Below are 22,636 nucleotides of genomic sequence, written 5' to 3'. Positions count from 1 at the left end.
TGCTGCAATTTCCTCACAAAGATACTGATTAGAGCCAGCTGGAGGATCAATCCTTGAGGCACTCCACTTATCACCTTTCTTTCCTCAGAGCAAATTCCATTTACCATCATGCTCTATTCATTTATCACTTAACCAATTCCTTGTTTTTGTTATTTTTGTGTTTTGGACAAAATGTTCCTCTTTTTTCTTCCGGGTCAATCAGAACCAGTGCTGGGATTCTGGTCCCATAAGCCTTCATTTACAACTAGCTGGGGACTTTCCCCCCCTATTTTATCAGACCCTCCCACTGTTCCTAGTCATTATAGTAATGGTCCAGAGATTGGGAGCCAAGCACTGGGGTTTGTTGCAGAACGCTGTATCATCCGGCCACCAGGTGTCACCCTTCTTGTTAACTATGACCCTCTCTCCCCACCCCATCCCACTTGGAGCTATGAATGTATCTCCAGCCCTGTCCAACCCAGGGCGCAGAACTTTAATCGGTTTCCTATAGAGTCTGTCACCTTGGAGCCCGTCCCCAAGCTGCTCGGTTTATCTATGAACCTTCTCTGTGGGACAGTATAGGAAAATTGGTTCTTACCTGCTAATTTTCATTCCTGGAAGACCAAAGATCAGTCCAGATGCTTGAGTTTTGCCTCCTTCCCTGCCAGCAGATGGAGGCAGAGAGTAAAAACATTTCTGATACTGCTACATAACAGAATGCCACCTGCAGTCCCTCGGTATTGACCTGTACCCAAGCCAAGATGGAATGAATTTTAAAACCCTATCTCCCCTTCTATTAAGAGCAGGGGAAAGGTAGAGCCCCACAACTGAAGCCTTTACATCAACAACAGGAATCAAAAGCCTAACCGCAAAACACTAGCAGCAAATTTCCTTTACGATATACACACATTTTCTCCACTATATACACACATAGAAGAGATATATGTCTTTCCACAGCAGGCAGGGTTCTGGACTGATCTGTGATATTCCGGGAACGGAAATTAGCAGGTGAGAACCAATTTTCCTTTCCTGTTCCTATCTCAGATCAGCACAGACACCTGGGATGATCTGGCTCGCAGCACACTCTTCCCAAACATGCCTCTTCCGATGCCCGAACATCCAGTTGGTAGTGTCTGGTGAAAGACCAAGTCACTGCTTGATAGATCTCCTACGGAGAAACTGACACTCCGCCCAAGCTGCTGCCTGTGCCCGGGTAGAACGTGTATGCAATCCCTCCGGAACCGGCTGTCCCATACATACATATGCCGATCCAATTGCTACTTTTAGCCACCAGCAATTCTAGCCTTTGAAGCTTGTCACCCCTTCTTTGCACCAGTAAACAATAAGAAGAGATAATCAGATCTTCGAAACCCATTAATGACTTTGAGATACTGCAGTAATGAAGAGCAGGCATCCAATAAACGGCGCTCCCTTGCATGCAATGCATCCACATATTGAAACGCGGGAAGCTCCACCGTCTGACCAAGATGAAACAGACAACCTTTGGCAAAAAGGAAGACACCGCATGCAATGATACCCCATCATCCGATATTTGAAGGGAAGGATCCTTACACAGCTCACTAATAACCTTTTATCAGAATGAATCACCTTTTTAGAGAAAGTGCAAACTTTTATTTATTCCATAAATATTATCCTATAAAGGTTTCAACAAGCAATACATATTGCTCTCTCAACAAATAAAATCATTCAAAAAAATCCCTTAATTTCTCATTCAAACAGCATACCCCATTCACAACTTTACCCCATTCATATCTACCCAATAAAATATGTGCCCATATCTACCCCCAAACAGGCGCAACAATTTTTTAAATACACAATTGATGAATATCTTAATTTTTCACACAAGGAAAATGTCATGAGTACAATGAAACATATATTCTTGTCACCTCCAATTAAATACTTGCTGGTTACACTGTGCTCAATTCCTTCAAAAAGATGTGCCTTAAATGCAAAGTACTGCTGGTTATAGTTGTCAATTATATGCTCCTCTTCTAAGGAACTGGCTTCACAGCACACCCAAGGAAACTTGCTTCAAGGCACGCTCAAACTGGCTTCACAGCACACCCCAAAAAAAATCCCCCAAAAAAAGCTTGCTTCACAGCATGCCCGACGCCATGGCTTTTTGCGGTCCTCCTACCGCCTGCATCAGGGGATTATTTCTCAGCTTACGGGATGCCACCGGCTCCCTGGTGCAAGATGGATTTTTAATCACAAATCTTCCTACAAGGATGCTTCTTAATGTGGCTTTAAGCTTTACCGTGAATCTTTATACAGGAACGCTGTATACAGCCGCATTGAGAAGCAAATTGTAACTGCAAAAATTCAATCAATTCCAGTTATTTCGGATACAATTGTTTAAAAGCAGGAGACAAAGTGATGATCGGTAGAATTAAGGATTCTTTATTGGTCTTAGCCCGACTCTGGCCGGGTTTCGCTCACAAGAGCTGCCTCAGGGGCTACTGTACCAATGGTGGCTTGTAAATGTTTTGAAAATCTAAGTATCTCAGTCCTACGTGACTGAGATACTTAGATTTTCAAAACATTTACAACACACCGATTGGTAAATCGTTGATCTACCACCGAGCCAACTTTTTATTAATCGAACTAATGTGATGCGAAAGTCTTACATTATTCATGGAAGATAATATAAGCCACCATTGGTACAGTAGCCCCTGAGGCAGCTCTTGTGAGCGAAACCCGGCCAGAGTCGGGCTAAGACCAATAAAGAATCTCTAATTCTACAGATCATCACTTTGTCTCCTGCTTTTCAGCATCATTGATCGGCTTCCGATTTGTTTCTTGGATACAACTGTTTTCCAATATGGGCAAATTGTAATTGTAGAAATTCAATCAGTTCAAGTTATTCCAGATACAAAAATCTTTTTCTTAATGTCACCATTGTAATATGAATTCTTAAACATGATTTAAGAAAACCGACCGTTATTTTAATGAGAAATGTTTTTAATTGTTTTAATAGTTTTGCAATTTAATGATTTTTATGTTTACTTATTTATTATTGTTTTGTATGATTCACTTGTAGCCCCTGAGGCAGCCGTTCCGAAAATGGCGAAACTCGGCCAGAGTCGGGCTGTGATATTTTAGAGACATCTCCACTTCAATAAAGTTTCTGAAAAAGACCGTGGCATCTAATCTTTTTTGCATTCCTGGTGCTCTCTTGGTCGCCTGCAAAGTCCTGCACAGCTGGCAATAACAGGGGCGGGGAATTCCTTCCCTCCCCCGATGCTGCCTGCTGCTTGCCATGTGGAGCTGAAAAGGCCACCGCTCCCGCACCGCTGGAAAAAGCCTCCTTGCCGGCCCCAGACGACCGGGTGGAACGCCTGCTCCCCCACTGTCCCTGCAGCCAACCCGGAGCGTCCTTCTTTCCCAGATGCACACCTAGGAAAAAGCGCCGCTGCCCCGAGCCGCGTTCTGTCTCTGCAGCCCTGGCAGCTTTTCTCTCACTCCGCAGTCATGTCCTGCACGTGCTATTGACCCGCCAAAAAACAACTGTCCCCGATCACCTCACCCAGACCTTGAAAGTGCCTCAGCCGCTCCTTGCTTCTCCTCCTGCGGGTCCCTTCAAGTCCCGCCGACCTTTGCCTTTCGATATCTGTTGAGACGCTGAGCCTTCTCATCTCCTTCCGTTCTTTTTTCAAGAGACAGCGTCCCCACAAAAGAAAAGTATATAATCTCCTGCAACTGCTTCCGGCAAAAGGAGGTGAAGAAGGAGAGGACTTCAAGGGAACAGAGTGAGCCCGACCTTAGCTTTTAAATCCCCCCCGGATACTTCAGGCCGAGCCAAACCAGAGATACCAACCCCCTGCTCACCCAGCTCCACCGGAGGAATGATCAATGAAGGCACCCAACACCTCCGGGACTAAGTCTATCAATGAAGGCACCCAACACCTCTGGGACTAAGTCTATCAATGAAGGCACCCAACACCTCCGGGACTAAGTCTATCAATGATCAATGAAGGCACCCAACACCTCCGGGAGTAAGTCTTCTATCTTTCTTTACACTCTGATCTAATACAACTGAACATTTATTTATTTATTTATTTTTAATAGACTTCAGACTACAGGTTTTGCAACTCTGTCATCTGCTGGAGGGACTGCAGGTGGCACTCTGTGTTGGGTAGCAGTGTCAGAAAAAGTTTTATTCTCTGCCTCTGTCTGCTGGTAGGGATGCAAAACCCAGGCGTCTGGACTGATCTGGGGTATAAACAGGAACATAAAGCTTTGCTGAAATCCAAGTAAACCCCATCAGCATATACCTCAATCTAATTCTCTGGTCACCCAATCAAAAAAAAATCAGATTTGTCTAATTTATCCACATACATTTTTTAAACAGATTTAAAAAAAACTTACCCATATAAATTGGGAGTGTTTCAGGGGCAGGCCAAAAGTTACTCAGATTACACCGATAAACACCAATATTCAAAATGTGTGGTTAAGTTTGGTGATGCCACAGGGCAGTCTTAAAAGTTATCCATATAAACTTATCTAGATAGCTTTGGTGTAACCGGCAATACTCAGTGGCACGGCTGTGCCACACAACTTATAAATTATCTGGATAAGTTATACGAATAACTTACCCGTTCTGCCTGTGGCCGAATAGCGACCTCCTAAAAATTATTCAGAGAAGACAATTACAGAGCACCTCATTTTTTTTTTTCCTTAATAAAAAATCCCCCTACAAACCCACAAACAATGCAGGTTAGAAACCTGGAAGTCGCACTGTGAACGCACCTGTTGAAACGTTGCTTCTTCAAGGCCCGATCTGCGAAATTCAGTTAGAGCCGCACGAAGAAACAGCTGCTCCTGCAGCGACGCATGCCTGAAGGGAACACAAAGAGAAACACCGATCGTCCCGGGGTGGATCTGCAAAGGCATCGAGAGCCGGGTGGATGGAAGGCTTGGAAAATCCTCCGGCTCCAGGCGGCTACGTCCGGCCGCCCGGTTTCACCAAAAAGGCTGAAGGAACGCAGGAAGGTGCGTTCCCAAGGAAGCTCGCCTTCCGTCCAGTGAGAGAATCGAGTTGCCCTGGGCGGGCACCCCCCCCCCCCCCCCCGCATCTGCAGCAGGCGCCCACAACGCTGGCCATACCTGATGGCGGTTACGAAAGGAGAAGAAAACATCTCCTCCAGCGCCTCCATCACATGGGTCATGGTAACCAGACGAGATCCTGTTTTCCGATTCGAGAGCTCGACAATTTCCGTTGCTCTCCTGCAGATGTCAAGGCAGCGGCGCGCGTCCCCGCTTAATGCGGCCACCTAGAGAGAGAAAGCGTGCAGCGTGACCCTTTCCTGCGTCAGAGAACAGAGGAACGGGGAAAAAGGAAGGTGTTTTCCATCGCAGCTCCTGCTGTGAAGCTGTACCTCGGACAAAGCTGCCAACGAATGTCATTTTCATAAAGCAACGTTATTATTAGCTAAAATATGCCTAGCCAAGGTCTGCTCCCGTGGACTGCTCATTCCTTATATTTAGTCTAAGAACCTAGTTTATATAAATTTGCATCTCCTGGAAACCATATCCGAGGAAAAGAGAGCTGGCCATCCCCGATAATCAGAGATTTCAAAACCTCAGCTTGATAATGTCTTGGCTCCACCGTTTTCTCCTTATAGAGCTCTCCCTTACTGCCGGAACGGACATCTAATCTCACCCTTCTTGTTCGAGGTCCCCGCATCAGCGTGGTTGGAACGGGGCAAGGACTCACCTTTCTGGAAACCAGCTGGATGGCATCATCCTCAAATGCCTTGATATGGTTTAGCCTGGAGGTGATAATCTGCTGCAGCTGTTTGTAGCTGTAAGGCTGGAATGACATCCTTGTAAGACCCTACAAGGAGAAATATGATCATCGTAAAACGGGGGTTTCCCAAACCTATAGCCAAGGTGACCCCATTTTAGCACTTTAATATTCACATGACCCCAGAGGACGACCAAATCAAGTTAGCAGGGGTGTGGTCCCTCCCCAACAATCAGCTTCTCTCCCTCCATTCTGCATTCTTGCTGATCCCCCTCAACCTCTCCAGTCATTTCTTTCCTCAACCTCCACCCCCTCCAGGGGGGGGCTCCTTTCCTAACCTCCTCCCTTCTCCCAAACTCTGCCCCAAACTGATCCCCTGTAACATCTCCCAACTCCTCTCACCTTCCCAGCCACCTATGCCCTCTCACACCCTTCCCTCCAGCCCTTTTCTCACATCCCTTCAACAAATCCTCTTTCATCCCCAAGCTCTTCTTCTAGCCCCAACCGATCCTCTGACATCTCCATCTCTTCCTCTCCAACCCTTCTCTCACATACTCCTAGGTGACCTCTCAACCCCATCTCTTCTCTTACATCCCCCAGTATTATTCATCCTCTCTCAATCTCCACAGCCAAGACCTCTCCTCATGATCGAATCCGTAACCCTTTCAGTATCTGATCCATGCTTTCAAACTCCTCCTCCACCAAGCATCCCCCTGTCCAGGGTCAGCAGTGACACTTTCCTTTGGCCCCAGTGCCGAAGGTGGATGACGACTGATGGGAAGCCCAGGGCAGGGCAGGCTGCTGACAGAGGTGACATTTTTCTCGTAGGCAGGTTCAGCGATAGGTGGGGAGAGAGGAGCGGTGGCAATCTCTAGCAGCCCGTGCACACTCGGCCCTCCCCTCCCCTCATGGCTGGTTTCTAGCCAGACTGTCATCTGCCAGCAGCAGCAGAAGTGGTAAAACTGCTTTATGCTTCCAGGAATACATTGGAGGAAACCGCAGGAAGCGGCAGTTACAACTCTAAACAGGTCTGGGCAGACTGGATGCGGCCATTTTGATCTTTCCCTGCCCTCATTTACTGTATTACTATGTATGTGAGGGCAAATGTATGTATGTGCAGATCTCTCTCTCTCTCAGACAGACCACACACACACACATTACTTGCAATTCAAGTAGGCGTAAATGTCAAAAACTGCAAAGAAATAAGCAAGCAGTACAAACCAGACGACTGGCCACGCGGTTCATCATGATCCTTTCTGGCAGGTCCATGGTGTTGGCGATCGTGAGCACGATGAGCTTTGCCTGCTTATGGGTCGGCCAGTCAAAGAGGTTGTACATCACATTCTGCTTCCTGGTCCACAGGAGGTCCAGCTGGTGGGGGGACAAACATCACAAAGAGAAGCTCAACAAGTATTACGTAGTCATGCAGTCCTTAAGAGTGACAAAACAGCCAGCCGCCTTCTGCTGGTCTATGGTATCCAGTTCTACTCTGCGAGGTGCTAGCACATCATCCCTTCAGGTTTATGGCTAAAGTATGGTGGCTGCCCTGGTAGTGCACTTGGGTCAGGAAACACGTTGTGAGAGAGAGCTTTTTATTGGACTAACTCCGTAGAGCTATGGCTTGCTTTCCAGAGCTCGCTTCCCTTCATGAGGCCAGTGAGGAAACAGGGTCTAAACGATACCACGTCAGCCAAGCCTTCAGTGCTCTGCAAATGCTGTATCCCGGAGGGGTGTGCGTGTTTGCCCAGGTGGCATCGGTGTGCGCACAGGAGGCCACCTAGAGCTGAGGTTCAGGAGAGGTAGGTGCCAGGGACGAACAGGCCCAAGCACCTTGCTATAGTGAAACAATCGTGCTAGGGGGATTCACAGGAGGAAGCCTCCGATACACTCCTGCAAGCAGACAGAGCGACAAGTGGTGCTTCAGACTCACACAAAAGGCGCCTAAAAACAAGATTTCCTTAAGCCTTTGAACCCTAGGTTGCTATGGTGATAAACCCGTCAACACCTGCAAATTTTATAATTACCATCACGACCGACCGGATCCCGGTACCATTTATATTCTGTACTCTTGCACCTCTCGTCTATATATTTTGTTCTCTTGCACCTTATTTAACCATGTGTTACCGTTCCTCTCGCTTTGCTCCTTCTCTCTAATTGTTGGGGTCCCCCCTTCCGAACCCCGGTTTCTTAGTTCTCCCCGTCCCCTCCCCCTGTTATTTGTATTTTCTACCTTTTGTTATCATGTAAACAGATATGATGTGTACTTTAATGTCGGTATAAAAAAAAAGCTATTAAATAAATAAATAAATAAAATAAACCCTAATTTCCCCGGGAAAACCAATCATTTTTGTCAATGTGCTATTTTTAATATTAGTATTGGTTATTCAGTATCAACAGCGGTAAATGGCCGCTGTGCCTGGAGGCTCCAGCCCCGCCCCACAAGCCCCGGGACATATGCGCTTGTGCCTATGTAAAATAGGCTCGGCGCGTGCAGGAGCGGACTCTCGGGATTACGTGCGTAACCCGTTTGAAAATCCACCGCTGTGCAATTATACCAGTTTAGCGGGATAACAGGTGTTGATATTGATATTAGGCCGTCCCTGAATTCAGGGACAATGGATTCAAAGGGTTAAAACAGAATTTCTATTTCCATTTCTTTTTTTTTTTTTTTTATCTTCGGTTTAAGCCGTCGCGTCTTGTCCAACTGACTCAAAGGCTAAACAAACACTGATCCCGTCAGCTAGGAAACGCCTCTCCTCTCCCCTTTCCACGTACAGGAAGAGTTTCTGACAGCCGAGCGGGACTGAGCGGTTCAAGGTAAAAACGGACTGTGGGAAGCGAGGGCCTCCTGCTTTATACAGTGAGAACGGCCTAACCTAGACCCTGCACGTGTGAAGAGCATCTCATCTTCGCACACTTAATTTTGTTCAAAAGCTTTTTTGAAGAAACACGGAATACAAAAGCTGTGGAAATTCAGTTAAATGAAACTTGAGTCTTGGAAATATTTTTCGCACAGATCCTCCTATTAAGGGAACTTTTATATTTATTTATTTATTTTTAGATTTTTATATACCGGTGTTCCTATATGAAATAAAGATCACATCGGTTTACATTGAAACAGAACATGAAAATTGCCAAAAGGCATTACATAGAACAAGGTTATGAAACTTGGAACAGTGTACATAAGTTCAAAATTTAACAATAACGTTGTAACATTGATGACCAAAAGATAAAGGAGAAAAAAAAAAGACTTAAACAATTAAGTTGACAGGTCTTATTGAGCATAAAAATTATAACGTATAAGTGAGAAAGTCTCAAGTGTCCTGCAGCAAGAGATTAGATACCGAAGTAGGTAGTGGTATGGAAAATGGGGGTTTGTGAAGAAGATATGTTCTTGCTGGTTGGAGGGGAAAAAATGATGATCATGGTCCTGGAAAAGCTTGGCTAAAGAGCCAGGTTTTAAGTTTTTTTTTGAATGAAGAGTGGCAGAACTCAAGCCGAATGTCTGGTGGGAGCGCATTCCATTGAATGGGGCCTGCTGTAGATATGGCACGTTTATGATGCGAGGATTTTGTTGAAGGTACATAGAGTGTGCCTTTATATGCTCCTCTGATGGGTCTAGAGGAGGAGTGAGGGCGTAGTTGGTTACATAATTGAAGAGGAGAGATATTGTGAATGGATTTATGAATTACGGTGAGTACTTTATATAGGATCCTTTGCTTTATAGGCAGCCAGTGGAGGAGCTTGAGAATGGGGGTGATGTGATCTCTTTTATTCGTATTGGTAAGGATTCTGGCTGCAGAGTTCTGTAGCATTTGGAGGGGTTTGATGGATGAATATGGAAGGCCAAAGAGAAGCGAATTGCAATAGTCGACTTTTGATAGAATAATGGCTTGTAGGACCATCCGAAAATCGTTGAAATAAAGAAGAGGCTTCAATTTTTTTAAGACTTGTAACTTATAAAAACAGTCTTTGGTGGTTGTGCTTATGAATTTTTTAAAATTGAGCTGATTGTCTAGCATGATACCTAGATCTCGAACATGTGGTGAGTGATTTAATATGGGAGTGGATGAGTTGAGTAGGTCAGCTGGGTTTAGAAGTTTGATGTTGATGTCTTGATTGATGATTAGGATCTCAGTTTTGTTGTTGTTAAGAATGAGGCAAAGGCTGGAGAGAAGATGATTGATCTGTTGCAAACAATTGTTCCAGTGAGCCAAGGTTTTTTGTAAGGATTCTGAGATTGGGATGAGTATCTGGATGTCATCCGCGTAGAGATAGTGAGTTAGGTTTAGTTTAGTAAGTAGATGACATAGAGGTAAGAGGTAAATGTTGAAGAGGGTAGGGGAAAGGGAGGAACCCTGAGGGACCCCCGGTTGGAAGGGATCGGTTGTGATTCTTTGTTGTTAATCTTTACTTTGAATTGTCTATTTGCTAGGAAGGATTTGAACCAGCTGAAGACTGTTCCTTTAATGCCTATATCTGCCAGACATTTTAATAGAGATGAATGGTTGACAGTGTCAAAGGCTGCAGAGAGATCTAGTAGTATCAAAAGATGTGGTTGTTTTTTGTCCATATTAGATAGAATAGAATCGGTAAGAGAGATAAGGAGAGATTCAGTGCTTAACGATTTCAGAAAGCCATACTGGGAAGATACAAGAATGTTGTTTTCTTCCAAATATTCAAATAGTTGTTTATTGACTATCTTTTCCATAATTTTGGCGATCAATGGCAGATTAGCTATTGGGCGGAAGTTAGCTGGATCTGTGGTTGGAAGGTTAGGTTTTTTAAGTAGAGGTTTGAGAATGGCTAATTTAAGTTGGTCAGGAACTAGACCCTGGGAGAGAGAGCAGTTAATGATGTCTGCAATTGGTTTTGATATGGAGTTTCTTATTGCGATGAGAAGGTTAGTAGGAATTGTGTCTAAGGGATGAGATGACGGTTTCATTTTTTTAAGTATGTTTTCTATCTCAAGTGCTGAAGTGGTCTCGAAAGTTTTCAGCGTTGTATTTAGTTGAGGTGAGGTAATGTGAGGGAAAGGGGGATATGAAAAAGATGATGAGAAAGAGATAGTCAGTTTGTCAATTTTATCCTTAAAGTATTCTGCTAGTTCTGATGCTTTGTTGAGTGCTTGATCATCAGGAATGGTAGGAGGTGATGGTTTAGTGAGAGCTGAAACGTAGGAGAAAAGTGCTTTTGAATCAAATATGAAATGATGTATTTTTTTTGAGAAAAAATCTCTCTTTGTTCTCAGTATGGTGATCCTATAAGCATTGAGGGAGGTTTTATAAATAGCTAATGTTGTGGGGGATGGGTTTCTCCTCCAAGTGTGTTCTTTATTTCTTAGCTCTTGTTTAAGCAGCTTCAGTTCTGGGGTGAACCAGGGTTTCCTGTTGTCTGGCGAAGGTTGTACTACTTTTGTGATGGAAGGGCAGGTAATGTCTGCGATCTTTTTGGTGATGTTGCACCATGAGGTGGTGGCTGTAGATGCGTTGGAGAGATCGAGATGTGATAATTCATTAGTGAACCGATTGATGAGAAGGTCTGTAGAACAAGGTTTCCTGAATTGAATAGTGTTTTTTGGGAACGAAAGTGGAGGATGTTGTGAAAGCTTGAAGGTCGTGTTGATGATTTGATGGTCCGACCAAGGGACAGGTGAACATGTGATTGTATTTGTGTTTGAGATGCACTGATTAATGAAAATAAGTTTTTATATTTATAAAAGTTTTTACTTTTATAGTAAGGGGCAAAGCACCTGTTCCTATTACTGCCTAAAATATATCAACTTCACCCTAAATTTTCAAACCTAGATTCATCACGTTCTTTCGGGGGGGGGGGGGGGGATTTTCTTCCATTTTGTACCCATGGCAAGAGTCCCACAGGTCCCAATGCAGCACGAACTCTCAGCCACGCAGGGAGCGCCAGCGCATAAAGAGCATGGGAACTCCTTCAATCTGACTGGCGGACACTGAAGATAACGCGCACCCAGCGTGGCTGAGCACCTCTGCCTGGATCGGGTTCTTCGAGAATATGTCCCTAGCTTGAGTATTACTGCCACCCTCCCCTCCCCACCCCCTCACCTCATCCACCAGAAGCACCGTGACCTCTCTCTTAGGTGCGGGGGTGCAGAATCTCTTCTCCAGCAACGCAGCTGCGTGATCCGCTGTAGCTTTCTGACCCGTCAGCAACTGCACGGGAACACAAAGGAGGAGGTCATGTCCCAAAGCTTTCGGGTACACCTGGCCTAGCCGTGGGGGGGCTTGAACCCGGCATGGGATCGGCACCCGGGTCCTGATGAGCAGAGCCAAATATAGTTCCCCCTGCTGCAGTACCTCGCTGACATTACTTTTAGTGCGCTCCCTCCTCTCCTGGCCTGGAGTACTGCGGCAGCATGGGCTGTGGGGGGCCTTCCTCCTCCTCTACTCACACAGTTAAACAGGAAACATGTGAAGGTGCACAAGAAGGCAGAATGGAGAAGAAAAGCACCCCTCCCCCCCCCCAAAAAAAAAAAAAAAAAAGGAGGCATAAGCAGAGACAGAATAAATACAAGTATGGAACGATGTACTCCTTTTTGGAGTACGTAGGAGTGCCAAATATGTTGTGATCAGAAGAGCAGGTGTGCATTGCTCTGCTCCCCTAGCTGCACTCTCTCTCCACTGCAGGCTGACTTGCACACGCAAGTCCATACATCCGATAATTTCCTTTCCACGAATCCTGCTAGATCAGTCTAGATGCATGGGCTTATACCATCCTGCCAGCAGATGGAGACAAAGGACCATTCATTTCAATGACATCATCACTGCTATTAAGACAGGTGCAGCCTAGGAGCTTGCCAGCAGACAGTCACACGTGCAGGACTATTTCAGCAGGTTTACTAGGCTCCCGCACATTATTAGCCTGGTGGAGCAGATGTTCGGTCTCAGGGCAATAGTCTTAGCATTGCCTCTCCTGGTAGAGCAGATCTTAGCTTCCAGAGCAAGAGTGTGTTTCACTATTTCCTTGGTAGAGCAGGCCGCTGGACTAATCCTATGATCCTTGATAGATCAGTTCCTGGTGATTGGCTCCCAGGACCTGGTTGAGCCTAGGAGGGGATCTGATAGGAGTCCCTTTCCCTGGGTTCTCCCTGCTCCCCCCTTTTCTTCTTTCCTGCCTGTTTTTTGCTCCTGGAGCCTTGCTCAGCAATTAAAGCTTATTGGGGGGAAAAAGGAGAGTTTAGGAGCAGAAGGGACCTGAATGGAGCAGCTTTCTGAATAGGGGTAAGTCTGTCTTCCTGGGCTCTGGCACGGTTGTTCTCTTCCAGTCGACTCTTCCTGCAATTCCCATCAATGGTGCTGATGTCACCGAGAAATGTGACCCTCTGTCTCCATCTCTTACAAGGTGGTATGAACCTACACGTCTGGCCTGGTCTAGCAGGATGAGAAGAAAACCCAAACGTTAGCAATGACGACAATGGTACAAGCTGGGCCTCCAGACAGAGGCAATGCGTGACCCAGAAGAGTCCTGCCCCAGGGCTGCTCTCCCGAGACCGTGCGAGGGGCTCAGACTTACTTTAAGGATCTGCACATAAGTCTGATGAGGGTCCGTCAGCTTCATGCCATTGATTTCAATGCACTGGAAGGACGGCAGCTCATCTTCTTCCACCGCACGCTGCAGGCAGTGGATCACTTCATGCACCGTCGCAGTCTTCCCAGTGCCAGGGACTCCGGAGATGTACATGCACCTGAAGGGCGCAAAAGGCAGCAATAAGCAAGCATCTTCCTGCTGAGATCGGAAGGTTTAAGAGGTTGGTCTGTGCAGTGAATGTGTGGCTGTTCTCGGATGGCAGCAGAGTCCGCTGCCCTTATACCCAGCAGTCTATCCATTCACCCAAATTCACCTGCAGCTTTTCATTCTGGGGTTGTACAAACCCCTCTCTCTTCCCTAGACTCCACAGGTGTCCACTGGTCAAAAAAAGAAACGCGTACAAGGCGGCTCTGTACATCAGCTTTGCTGTTAGTAATGGTGCTGAAAATTTTCAGCGACACCCAGGACCTAGAAGAGTCTGCCAGTAGAGCAGGAGGGAGGGGTCTAAGTCTGTTTTTCAAAAAACAAAGCAGCCACAAGTGATCATTTTAAAAAGTGATGCTAACCTGGCCCACATTTCCCTGCTATAGACTAGATGAGTTCATACTGTAAAGCCCACTGCAGACGCAGTCAGAGATACTTCTAAACATCACTGGGACCAGGGACTGCCAGACGCATCGTGTTCCCCCACATCGTGCACCGGTGATTGGGGGATTTGTGCATCCTGTTTCTCTCTCTGGGCACACAGCTGGCACAGGATGAGTGCTGCAGGCCTCTGTTAATCAGAGGAAGGATTACTGCAACAGCCTGCAATACCACAGGTGAAGCTTGAGCACTAGCAGGGCTGAGAGCAATAAAGGACTTGCTGGTGCCAGATAAGACACTGAATTGCAAGCACTCGCCCTCCTCTCATGAGAGCCAGTGAAAGAGTTGGAGAGGATGTGGTTCTTCGTTTTTTTTCTAGTCCCATGAACATTGCTCGTAAGGTGGTTTATATGCTGAAAGCTGCCAGAGTTTACAAAATGTAAATGTGTATAACGTGGGAAGGAGCCTTGCAGACAGATCCTTCTCTCTCAGCTCACAGAACGTTTGCTCTCCTGAGCTCGTGTGGGAGTTGCCTCGTTAGCCCCTCTGTCTATTTTACACCCACCCAGAACAAATCCTGCCGATAATTAGACAGATACTATATCAGCGTGGCAGGGAGGAGGGTGTTACTTGCTGACGGATGGGAATTACTGCAGGTTATGAGGCCTTTAACTTGGTGCAACCTAAGAATTATCCAAAGATGATGTAGTAGGTGATATTTTGGGATCACACAGATTCCTTTTTCAAGTGTGCCCTGGGAAGACGCCTGCATATGCATGAAACCTCAGATATTGTAACAGCTCTGGGTAATTCTTCTATCGATCCAATAAAAGGTAATCACATCCTGCAATAATCAAGTTTGCTCTGAAACAAATATGGCTAGCAGGACTTGCTGAGGCAGTGAGCAGCAGGAGCAGGAGGGGGGTGGGGTGGGGTGGGGGGAAAGGAACCTGTGTTTGTGTGTGGGTGGTGAGTGTGAGGAGGAGCAGGAGGCAAACAGCAGCCAGCAGTCTAGCCCCTGGCCAGAAAAGCTCCTTACACCTTTCTCTGACCAGGTCAGAAATGTGTTAAAATGTCACAGCAATCCTTAAAAGGACCTCTCGGAGAGGAATCCTGTAATTAAAAAGCCAGATCCTGTCTCTCTTTGCATTGGGACTTAGAACTGGCCAGGGAGGTACAAAACTGGGAATTAACCAGTCCCTACCCAAGTCATACATAATCAGACCCCTTCAGGAGCTTCCCTTCCATCACACCCACACCACCAGACCACAGAAGAACCCCTCATCCTCCCAAGTCCCATCCCTCGCAGATCAATCACGCCGGCGATGCCAGGCTGCAAAGGAAGACTCACCCTCCAGTTCCATCAATGATTTTACTCTCCACAAAGTTATAGATATCCTGGAACTCTTGTTCACGACAGGGCAGGGACTCGGGCACAGCAGAGACATGAAGTCTGGCTCAGACAAGACAGGAAAATAAACTTTAACCAGCCTTACACTTAATACAAACAATTCTATAAGTCAGTTAAAAAAAACACAAAAAAATAAGCAAAAACCAGCAACAGGAGATATCCACAGGCTAGCAAAAGTTCACTCTGCTGAAAAGCTCCCCCAGGGACACGTGGAAACATAAAACACTTCCAACCCTTAAACAGCCGCACACAAACTTTTTAAAATTATTTGCTTGGTAAAAGTTTGGCTGGTGCACGTCATTCACTTATCCCCCTATGTGACTGCATGTTGATCCACTCAAGGCTCTAATGCTTGGAAAGCAGATCGTCCAGCAGACCACACCTAAAACAAAATGCTTTCTACCATGAAAAATTGATATTCGAGCCATCAGGAACCTAAATCTGGTGCAAGGAAGAGCTGCGGATATTCCAGAGTGACCACTGCAAATCCCCCTCCCCCCAGAAGTCCCACACAGGGCACAGCATCCCGTAACTCCAGGAGTCCCACCCGCAGGTGGGACTCTCCGGCCTTCCTCTGGTACCAACCCACCAAAAACTTTACATTTCACTTTTTACAGAGAGAGATTCAATGTCCAGTTGTTAACAAGAGAGAAAATAATGCAGTCTTATCCCTCCTTTCCTGACGCCCCTCCTCGCCCCCTGCGACTACCGGAGACAGCAGCCGGGCCTCCCCCCAGGGCTCTTACCTGAGTCGCGCCTCCTCCAGCACGCTGCCAGGCTTCCCGGGAGGCTGGCTTCTCTCAGGAATTCTGGGAGTTGCCAGACGGGGAGTTTTGGGCGTTTTTGAAACTGGCTATAAGGGGGAAAAAAAAACAAAACAACATACGGCAAAAACTGTGCAATGTGGGCTTAACAAGTTTGATTCCATAATCTACAGTTCGGTCAGCTCTGTCAGGCACTTACCGTCTTGGGAGTTTTGGCAGGGGTCCTGGCGGAGGGGGTCCTGGAAGTCGCCGGGGTCCCGGGGATGGGCCTGGACTTCATTCCACCTCTCTGGTCTCTCTCCATTTCGTCTTCCTCCCCACTGCTACTGGAGTCGTGCACACTCTTGTCTGGCACAAAAATACCATCTTTGTCTTCGAGGTCATCCCTGCTCCCCAGGAGCCTGGCAGAGGGGGGAGAAACGCCTTGAAGTTAGAAGAGAAGCCCTGACTGCCTCGCAGGAACAAGCCAGAACCAGAGCCCATACAACCTTAAGGGAGCCAGAACCAAAAGCGCTTGCTGCTGCTCTGAGGGACTGAGCCAGGATCAAAGCCCACGCTGCTTTACACACAGATCCCGAAGCCGCAGCTGCCGCCGCCGCTTCATAAAACTGTGCCAGAACCACATCCAGACACGCCGCCCGTGTGGTTCCAAGCAGAAACCCCTCCATAACACGGTACTCGCACACGCTGCAGGCAATTTTCAGCAAGCCCATTTCCACGGGCAAAGCACCGTTTTACCCGTGAAAACTGTTTGGGGAAAATTATTCTCAGTCAGGCCAATACGGTAACATCCACCAAGGATGGAGACAGCACCCAAGCCCTTTCTGAACCCAAAGAACTTGCTCGGCAGTGAAACGGAAGTTTCAAATCGGACACGCCCCGAGAGCTTTCATGCATCTCAAGGGAAAGAAAATTTTCATCCAAACCAACAACCAAGAAACCATGTTTAAAAGGGATGTGCATTCGTTAGTCATTCGTTTCATGTTTCGCACTACACGTATATCTTTAGTACACCCACAAGTTGTTGTGGCTTTTCTAGAGATACGCACAAAATGAATGAACGAATGACCAATGAATGTTTAATGTCAACAAGCAAGGAGGTACAGGATCACAGACTCTGTCAGGAGGCCATAAAGATTTTGGAATGGCCATGGGACCATGAAGCTTTCTTACATGTGATTTACATTCTGGGGATTTCCATGGTGAATCACCTCAGCAGAGTGTTTTGTCCTCATGAGTGATCCCTTCATCAGTCAACAGCCAATAGGCCATTTGACAATTGAGGACATCCATTGATCGACATCTTTGTGTTGGAGGAAAACAGAAAAGTGGAAAGATTTTGCTGCAGTCTTCCAAACTCAGATCCGCTCCAGATGTTTTTCTGGTCACTTGGAATGCACATCTCATGTACGCTTTTCCATAGATTCCATTAATAGCTAGGACAATGCAAAAAGTGCTCAAGGACTGGGTCCACCTAATACTTATTGCATCAGCATGGCCCGGACAAATGTGGTTTGGAACCTAGTACAAATGTCCATCAGTCCCCTTGCCACCCCTCAATTCCTTTAGAGGATGATCCGACCTTATTAACTCAAGAACAGGGCATCCAAACCTTCTCGCTCTCAACTTAACAGCCTGGATGTTGACTGCTTGCTGATCTAATCCCCACCCTTACCCAAGGAAGTTTAAGCCTTATCAGTATCTGCCAGGAAGCCAACCAGAAGGGCTTACAGCTTTAAATGGAAACATTTTTTGTCTGGGGTCAACAGTGCTTCCCGGACCCATTCGCTTGTGAATTGTGGGAGCTGCTTCAGTATTTAATTCTCTTTCTTCTTCAGGTCTCAGTACCTCTAAAGTCAAAATGCATCTCAGTTCCATGGCAGCCTACCATATTCAAGTGGAAGGCAAACCGATATCCACTCATCCTTTAGTGTCAAAATGTATGGTAAAGCAAACCTCCAATAGCCAAACCATCTGTGTTGTGGGACCTTAATGTGATTCTGGCACAGTTTATGAAGCCACCCTTCAAATCTTTAGAATCGGCTTCTCTGAAAGTTTCTCACATGGAAGGAGAAATGTTTACCTGAATCCTGCTACCCCAGTCCAGTTGAGACATGAGAGATTATGTCCCTCTACCAGCAGATGGAAGTAGAGAATATAGTTTTCTTTGGTGACATCATCGCCAGTACTTGGAGATGATGCAGCTCAGGGACAACTCTGTATTTCTATAACAAACCGCTGAACAGTTCATAGACGCCAAAGTGAGAAGAAATTTCAAAAACGTAAAACATTCGATATTGGAGAAAAGATCCTCTTATTGCACATTAGCTGTCTACGCCATGAAGCAACAAGGATAAAAGAAGGGAGGACAGGAAAATACCAATAAAATGCTGATGAGAGAATGAACTCTACTATAATGCCTATGCACAGATCAGACAGCTGATGACATGACTGTTTCCTTATAGGACCTAACTTCCCAGGAGGATCCTGGACTGGTGTAGCAGGATTCATGGAAAGAAAACAAACAGGTGACAATTTCTCCTTCCACTTCATCATGCTCTCTACCAGTCCAGTCCAGGCGAGTGGAAAGTACCAAAGCCACATCTAGCCCAGGAGGGAGGAAGTGAAGGCCTCGCTTTGAGAACACCCACTGCAAAGGCTGCATCCTCCTTGGCAAACAAATCCAATCTGAAATGCTTAGCAAAGCAATGCAAAGACGACCAAGTCCCACTAACACCATCCACCACCTCATCGGCCAGGGCAGGCGCTTTACGCTTCCCGGAGGAAGACCTCGCACACTCCTCCCCCTACCTGAGCTGCTGTCGGATACGGGCAGATGACTCCTGGGCGCATTTCCGCTGGGACCGCGGAGTCTCCGTCACAGCCTTCTTCCTCACATGGTCCACTTCCCTTACACTAGAAAGAAAAGGGAGAAAACCTGTCAGAGGGTTATAGAGACCTCTCTCACTTCACTAGGAGGTAAAATGTCAAAGCCCAGCCCAGTCTTCCCCTCCCTACATTACACTGGCAGAGTCAGTGGTGGTGTCCGTATCATTGGGGGGGGGGGAAGAGATTTCATTCTAGTCTAATGGTTCTTGATCAAGTAGAAAATTGGGGCTTGCAGGGTGCAGAAGCAGCAGAAAGTACAGGATTTATTCTTTTTTTTTTTTTTTTAATTTTGCTTCAGTCCAGCACTTACTGAAAAAAGCAACCTGGACCCCGACGTGGAAAGTTGACTCCCGAGTGATCAGACCATGCAAAACTGCTTGTCCAAATGCACTTGCTGATAGACTGTTCATTGGTTTTTATGTTTGTATACCATTTTATTGGTTTGGCTTCTTGTTTGTGTTCAAATGTATTCTATAATAAATGATGAACTCACTATCTTCATTTTCAAGTTCTGGTAATTTTACTATGTTCTGGCATTTGTCTCTAATTTTTACATTAAGTTTATTCTTTTATTTTAATTGTATTCTTTTAATTTGTGTTCTTTTTGTTATACTATGTGCTTTTATTATACCAATGTTAATTTTACTTTACTGTAGTATTAAACTAACCTGTCTAGACAGTAACGGGACATGGAAGGTATGCACGGACGATCAGGTTGCAGCTTTGCAGATGTCCTCAATAGTTTTAATTAATTTTAAGTAGGATAGGATCGCTAAATGTTCTACCTGTAGGATTCTATATACTGAACTGTTGGTGTTTTTAGGTATGTTATAATCTTAATTAGGAAATTTTATTACTTTACTATGTATTTTAAGAAGCTAATAATGTATTTTTAGGTATTAGGAAAATGTTTTTTTAACCTGTTGTGAACCGTTTCGATGGATCCTGAGCGACGGTATACAAAAATATGCTAAATAAATAAAAAAAATAAAATATGGCTCAAGAATAAGCCATGGCTCTCACTTGATAAGCCTGAATATAGTCTGTGATCTGGAGGTCAGCAAGAGCATAACAATGCGCGAATCGGTCTGCTAGCCAGTTGGACAAAGTGCACTTGGGGGCAATTGCTGTGCCCAGACAATTAGGGCTGTAAAAGAAGAATAGTCACAAGGCCTGATGATGTGGCCGAGTTCTTTTTCAGCCGTAAGCCAAGGCTCTCTTACAGTCCAGTGAATGAAGGGCTTTCCCCCCTTTATGTGCATGTGGTCTTGGAAAGAACACGAGTAACACGATGGCTTAATTTATAGGAAAAGCCAACACCACCCTTGGTAGAAACTTGACATGAGTGTGAAGCACCACCCTATTCTGAAAGAACCGCATATAAGGAGAATAATGCACCAATGCCTGAAGCTCGCTGACCTTCCTAGCAGACGTGATCGCAACACTTTCCACTTCATTCTTTTACACCGGTGGATTATGTTCCCCTACCAGCAGATGGAGGCAGAGAGCACAGTCTTCCTTGGCGACGACATTGCCACTGTTCAGAGGAGGTGCAGAACCGGAATAACTCAGTATTCTCTGCCTCCGGCAAATGGTAGGAATGTGCCTTCCCATCTTCCAAAGGTAACGTCTGTGTTCCGCTTCAGTCAGTCTATTTCTTTTCTGGCTTCTCTAAAGAGGAGTGTCAGGAAGACAATAAGTTACTGAGGTTTTTGGATGCCTGCTGAGTACTCATCAGGGTATTTGGACGTTACTAATCCTTTTCATAAAACGGACAGACTGTTTTGTTTGGTCTGTTTATCAGTGAGGCAGCCTCCAAAGCTACTCTGGCTAGGTGAAGGACGTGACATCTTCGGCATATATGCTGAAGGATCGCCCAGCACCTGAGTGGAAGCAATTTATATAGCGCTGTTGGATAGGTGTAAGGCAATACTTGGTCCAGATAAAATGGTCAAAGTGGGTTACATGTTTGAAACATTAAATGTTACAATATCAGCCAAAATTAAGCTAAAATAGACACAAAAAAAATAGAAAACCCAACTCAATAAAACCAGCTTATAATAAGTAAGATAGATGAATACAAAATTCATAATCATATATGACTTAACATTTTATGATATACTTTAGCCACACAAAAAACAGCAACCAATATAGATACTACCCTTACAGAAGGCATGGGGGTAACCTGCAGAGAGCAGTAGTTACTACCCTTAACAGAAACATGGGGGTAACATGCACGGAGCAGCAGTTACTATCCTTATCAGAAACATGGGGGTAACCTGCACGGAGCAGCAGTTACTATCCTTATCAGAAACATGGGGGTAACCTGCACGGAGCAGCAGTTACTACCCTTAACAGAAACATGAGGGTAACCTGCACAGAGCAGCAGTTACTATCCTTAACAGAAAGCATGGGGGTAACCTGCAGAGAGCAGTAGTTACTACCCTTAACAGAAACATGGGGGTAACCTGCAGAGAGCAGTAGTTACTTCCCTTAACAGAAACATGGGGATAACCTGCAGAGAGCAGTAGTTACTACCCTTAACAGAAACATGGGGGTAACCTGCACAGAGCAGCAGTTACTACCCTTATCAGAAACATGGGGGTAATCTGCAGAGAGCAGTAGTTACTACCCTTAACAGAAACATGGGGGTAACCTGCACAGAGCAGCAGTTACTACCCTTATCAGAAACATGGGGGTAACCTGCAGAGAGCAGTAGTTACTACCCTTAACAGAAACATGGGGGTAACCTGCAGAGAGCAGTAGTTACTACCCTTAACAGAAACATGGGGGTAACCTGCAGAGAGCAGTAGTTACTACCCTTAACAGAAACATGGGGGTAACCTGCAGAGAGCAGTAGTTACTTCCCTTAACAGAAACATGGGGATAACCTGCAGAGAGCAGTAGTTACTACCCTTAACAGAAACATGGGGGTAACCTGCACAGAGCAGCAGTTACTACCCTTATCAGAAACATGGGGGTAACCTGCACAGAGCAGTAGTTACTACCCTTAACAGAAAGCATGGGGGTAACCTGCAGAGAGCAGTAGTTACTACCCTTAACAGAAAGCATGGGGGTAACCTGCAGAGAGCAGTAGTTACTACCCTTAACAGAAAGCATGGGGGTAACCTGTATAAAGCAGCAGTTACTACCCTTAACAGAAAGCAAGGAGGTAACCTGCACGGAGCGGCAATAGCTACCATAAGCAAATTGCTTGGCTGTCTGGATGGACCATCTGGTCTTTATCTGCCATCATTACTATGTTATGTTATTAAAACAAAGCAGCATCTTGCTGAATCAATCGCTTAAACCTCAAACCCATTTAAACCCACAACAGCAGCAAATAGCCTAACAGCTCCGCATACCATCACTTTTCCGCCAGCCATTTCCTCCTTACTCTGCCGCTGACTTTAGGGAGAAGAAAATGTTGTGCTCCACCTGGCAAGCTCAACCTCAGCCTAAAGGATAAGGACCTGGTACTTGGCTTCACTCCCTGCATTGACCGACGCTGGCCGGGGACCAGACTGACTGCCCAGAGTGTGGAATTCACTGCCGCGGGGCACTAGGGAGGCAAATACTGTTCACCAGGCTCAAAATGGGAATAGACACGGTTATGGAAGCCAGGTCGGCAGCTATTAAAATACACCAGTCAGGGCACCTCTAAAGCCAGGCCATGGCCTC

The 22,636-nt window shown here is 45.8% G+C and overlaps 1 protein-coding gene across 1 annotated transcript in view; it reads right to left on the bottom strand.

Annotated features, from left to right (window-relative positions):
- Positions 1-22,636, bottom strand: part of ORC1 (origin recognition complex subunit 1) — a 36,299-nt gene that overhangs the window by 2,131 nt on the left and 11,532 nt on the right. Inside the window, exons 8-17 of the mRNA XM_029618205.1 lie at positions 18,878-18,982; positions 16,266-16,467; positions 16,049-16,155; positions 15,243-15,344; positions 13,292-13,463; positions 11,824-11,931; positions 6,968-7,117; positions 5,717-5,836; positions 5,107-5,273; positions 4,750-4,837 (exon numbers count right to left, since the gene is read on the bottom strand). Of these exons, the coding sequence (XP_029474065.1) occupies positions 4,750-4,837; positions 5,107-5,273; positions 5,717-5,836; positions 6,968-7,117; positions 11,824-11,931; positions 13,292-13,463; positions 15,243-15,344; positions 16,049-16,155; positions 16,266-16,467; positions 18,878-18,982 (1,321 nt within the window). The remainder of the gene's footprint in view (positions 1-4,749; positions 4,838-5,106; positions 5,274-5,716; positions 5,837-6,967; positions 7,118-11,823; positions 11,932-13,291; positions 13,464-15,242; positions 15,345-16,048; positions 16,156-16,265; positions 16,468-18,877; positions 18,983-22,636) is intronic.

The sequence above is a fragment of the Rhinatrema bivittatum genome, chromosome 10, assembly GCF_901001135.1.
Source record: "Rhinatrema bivittatum chromosome 10, aRhiBiv1.1, whole genome shotgun sequence".
Lineage (NCBI taxonomy): Eukaryota > Metazoa > Chordata > Amphibia > Gymnophiona > Rhinatrematidae > Rhinatrema > Rhinatrema bivittatum.
Note: the sequence above shows the minus strand (reverse complement) of the source record. Positions and strands in the feature narration are given on the sequence as shown.